Genomic DNA, 4,121 nt, shown 5'->3' on the forward strand with positions numbered 1-4,121 from the left:
ACAGACACACAGACACACACACACACAGACACACACACACACACACACTCAACGCCCCTCACTCCAGTGTGTTTATGGAAGCGCTTTATATTAATGCAGGTTCTTAAAGATTGTAATAATGAACTTCCCCTGCGGGAACGATAAAGTACATCTGTCTATCTTGTATCTGAATCACAAACAAACTCAAGGTGAAATAATAATTCAACAGCAACATGATCACGTGCACAGAGAGTGTCTGGACCTTAAATATGCAATCAAAAACCATTGCATTTATTAATTCACTCATGACCTGAAAAACTGCTTAAACCTGCCTGAAGTGGTTTACTGGCTTCAGTTATGGTTTAGTCAACGTCTTTGTCTGTTGATGAAAATTTCCTTTACATTTGGTCAATATTTTGTTGTGTCATACTCATTAGTTTTAGTTAAGTTTACTGTAATGGTATATCATTTTAGTTGACAAAAATAACAGTTGATGCAAATATCAAAATTAAAAACAAAAAGACTACAATTTAACCACATTTTCAAACAAACCTACAAACAATTCAAAAGTTTGGGGTCAGTAAGACTTTTAAATGTTTTTGAAAGAAGTCTCTTTTGCTCACTAAGGATGGATTGATTTGATACAAAAAAAACAGTAAAAACAGTAATATTGTGAAATATTACTACAATTTTAAAAAGCGGTTTTCTATGTGAATATCTGTTAAAATGTAATTTATTTTTGTGATCAAAGCTGAATTTTCAGCATCATTACTCCAGTCTTCAGTGTTACATGATCTTCAGAAATCATTCTAAGATGCTGCTGCTTCTAAGATTTGCTGCTCAAGAAACATTTCTGATTATTATCAATGTTGAGAACAGACGTGCTGCACAATATTTTTGTGGAAACGGTGATATATTTTATTTTTCAGGATTCACAGATGAATAGAAAGTTCAAAAGAACAGCATTTATTTGAAATAGAATCTTTTGTAACATTATAAATGTCTTTACTGTCACTTTTGATCAATTTAATGCGTCCTTGATGAATAAAACGGTAGTGTGTAAATATATACATGTAAATAAATGCACTGAAACTGCATAAATATTACTGTGTCATACATAATATAAATAGAGCATGTGACAAAACCTCTCTGAAACCAGTAAACCAGTCCAGTGGAAGACCAGCAAACCTATTTTTTGTTAGCAGGGGAACCATACAGTGAGTAAAACTGCACAGTTATGCAGTTCCTTCCACTCACCTTAAGAAACTTGTAGAGGAGGAAAGTAAACCAGTTTGTTAGCATCTTCTCAGCCACAGATTCAGTCCTGAGGGGAAAACGGAGTAAAAAATAAATGTCAAGGATTTATTTACTTGCGTGCCGGAGTCCCTGAGGTAAACCTTTAAGAGCAGAGAGAGGTGCTTTGAAGGCTTCTTCTTTCCCTCATTTCCCAAGCCTCACAACAAGAAAAACAGCCTTTCCCATAACCAACATCTTTCGGGGGGGAAGTTGACTTAAACTCCCATTTGACATCAAAGTGCCACGGCCAAATTATTCCTTCAAACCTTCAAAGGACCCGAGCGCAAAGCAAACTAAACTTCATTAAGAAAACACCAATTAAAATATTCCATATCTTCTGTCATTAAACAGAAACCTGGCGCACAATAACAACCCTCCGAAACAAGTCCCTCGGAATGAGGCTAATTACATGGCCTGGTAATTAACGGACCTTATTAGCGCTAATCTGCTCACGGCGTGCGAGAGGAGGCGTAGACGAGGAATCTGGTCAAATATGTTTGTTTTTACCATCTCTGCTGAATTATTCACTCGTTCTGACGCCAAGACAGATGCAGAGGAAAACGATAAGCCACGAGAGCTTGACGTGAACGACACGCTGCGAGGAGTTATTAAAAAACCTGAGAATATTGTGCTGGAAACATTTCTGGAGGGGTGAAAGATTGAGATTTGACTGATCTTCAGGTGAGGTCTGTCATGTTTGAGAGAGGGACAGAAACGGAGAAGCTACAGAGGAAGAAAAATACTCTACAGCCAAACTAGACGAGAGATCAGTACAGTCCACTTATAACAGACAGAAAAGACCTGTCATTTTTGAGATATTGTTGAATATGGCTTAGGAATGAATCACAAACAAAAAACATGTCTGGTCATATTTTATAATAATAATAATAATAATAATAATAATAAACAAGTTATGGTAAATAAATAAATACCACCAAGAGTAATAATAATAAATATATATGGGTAAATAAATACATTAACAACATAATAAATAAAGAAAAAAAATGTAGTAATAAAAAGTTAAGGCAAACAAACAAATAAATACAAGGGTACGGGTAAATACATTACCAAAATAAATAAATAAATAATGGGTTAGGGTAATAATACAATAACAAACAGAAAATAAGTATGCTATAATATTCAGATAAATAAATGTGTTATAATATAATATATTATATTAAAATAAATATAATGTTTAAAGAAAATTAAGCCTATTAAGGACCACTAGTGAGATTATTTTGATGACAATTCAACTATTTCTCATTACTGTAATAGTACAGATATCTCAGAATAGAATTATCATATTTTTGTATATTAATTGATTAAACAAACCACTTTCCTATAGCCATTTCTACTGTAATCAGTATGAAAAATGCTTAATTGTCATGCAAATAATGTCATAATAAGAACGAGTCCTAAAAATAGGCCTCATTTTCTTTATGCAAATATTTTTTTTCTTTTAATTTTGGAGTAAAATGGAAAATGTGCCCTAACGGGCTATTATTAGATTTATCCTAACGGATCTGAGGATGTGATTTTGTACTTTCGTTGTAAATAAAGCCAAAGTCTGAACTGTAGATGAAATACTGAAATGCAAAAAGCCTGATTTGTTTTCTGTGATATTGATTCATGACTGACATGTGCGAGACGAGAGATTACAGCAGCATGTTCTGGAGTAAAGTCATCAACTCAACTCCTCGTCTCCCCTCAGTCTCTCATCACATCTCTCTTCTCCTGTCACGTCTCGTCCAGGAGCTTCATCTCCCACAGCGCTCCGCGGGGAACCAGTGTGTGCTCAGGTGTGTAACACCATCTGACAGAAACAGAGCCACGGACACGACAGGGCAAACCGAGCACGATGATGGGAGAGCAAACGTGACCCCTAGAAGTCAAACTCATGCTCATCTTTTTCATCATCTCCATTAACACTGTGTCCTCACCAGGTGCAACGTGGGAATGTTGAACATCAGGTAAATAGAGTGCAAAAAATTATTTTCTTACTTAATATTTGTCATGTTTTCCAGCACAAATATTTAAACATTCTTCAACCAAGATATATTTACTTAAGCGGCAAAATTACATAAGATATTAAATCTTGTTTTCTGACAAATGTATGGTGAGTTTATGCTTAAAACAAGAAATGTATCTGCCAAACTTCTTTTCCCTTTAAATTGTTATTTTTTTTTGTTTTTCTTGTTTTAAGTGTAAACACTTCATCTTGATACATTTTTCAGAAAGCAAGACTTAATATTAGGGTTGTCAAGCGATGAAATTTTTTATCTGGTTAATTGCATGATGTGCCGATTAATTAATCTAATTAGATGCAAATTAATCGCACATCAATTGTGTGTCATTATTGTGTTAAATGAGAAAATAATTGAATAGATACTACAAAAAAAGTAGCTTTAGAAAACAAATATTTTGAATCAACATGGCATAAATAATGGTAAAAAATGGAAATTAGTTTTTTTTATTTAATATTAATATAATAATTTTTTTTTCAAATAAGAAATGATACTCTCAAAGTCAGATCATTGACTCACTCGATTCGTTCAAACAGCTGATTCATTCAGAAACGAAGCTAGTGACTCTCTTCATGAATGAGTCACTGAATCACTGACTTACTCGATTCGTTCAAACAGCTGATTCATTCAGAAACAAGGCAAGTGACTACTGTCTTTATGAATGGGTTACTGAATCATTGACTCAGTTCAAACAGGTGGATTCCTTCAGTAACTAAACACCGCTGTGTTGCTCTGAGACACAAAGCAGTTCTGCTGTGGCTTTGACTGGAACTATTTTCATCAGCGAAATTGAGCAAAAACAGTCACTATTGTGTCAAAAAT

The 4,121-nt window shown here is 34.2% G+C and overlaps 1 protein-coding gene across 1 annotated transcript in view; it reads right to left on the reverse strand.

Moving 5' to 3' along the window:
• LOC107691076 (plexin-A1) overlaps positions 1-4,121 on the reverse strand; it is a 131,852-nt gene that overhangs the window by 11,529 nt on the left and 116,202 nt on the right. Inside the window, 1 exon segment of the mRNA XM_074187014.1 lies at positions 1,237-1,303. Within this exon segment, the coding sequence (XP_074043115.1) occupies positions 1,237-1,303 (67 nt within the window).

The sequence above is a fragment of the Sinocyclocheilus anshuiensis genome, unplaced genomic scaffold (assembly GCF_001515605.1).
Source record: "Sinocyclocheilus anshuiensis isolate Anshui unplaced genomic scaffold, SAMN03320099.WGS_v1.1 scaffold2739, whole genome shotgun sequence".
Classification (NCBI taxonomy): Eukaryota; Metazoa; Chordata; class Actinopteri; order Cypriniformes; family Cyprinidae; genus Sinocyclocheilus; species Sinocyclocheilus anshuiensis.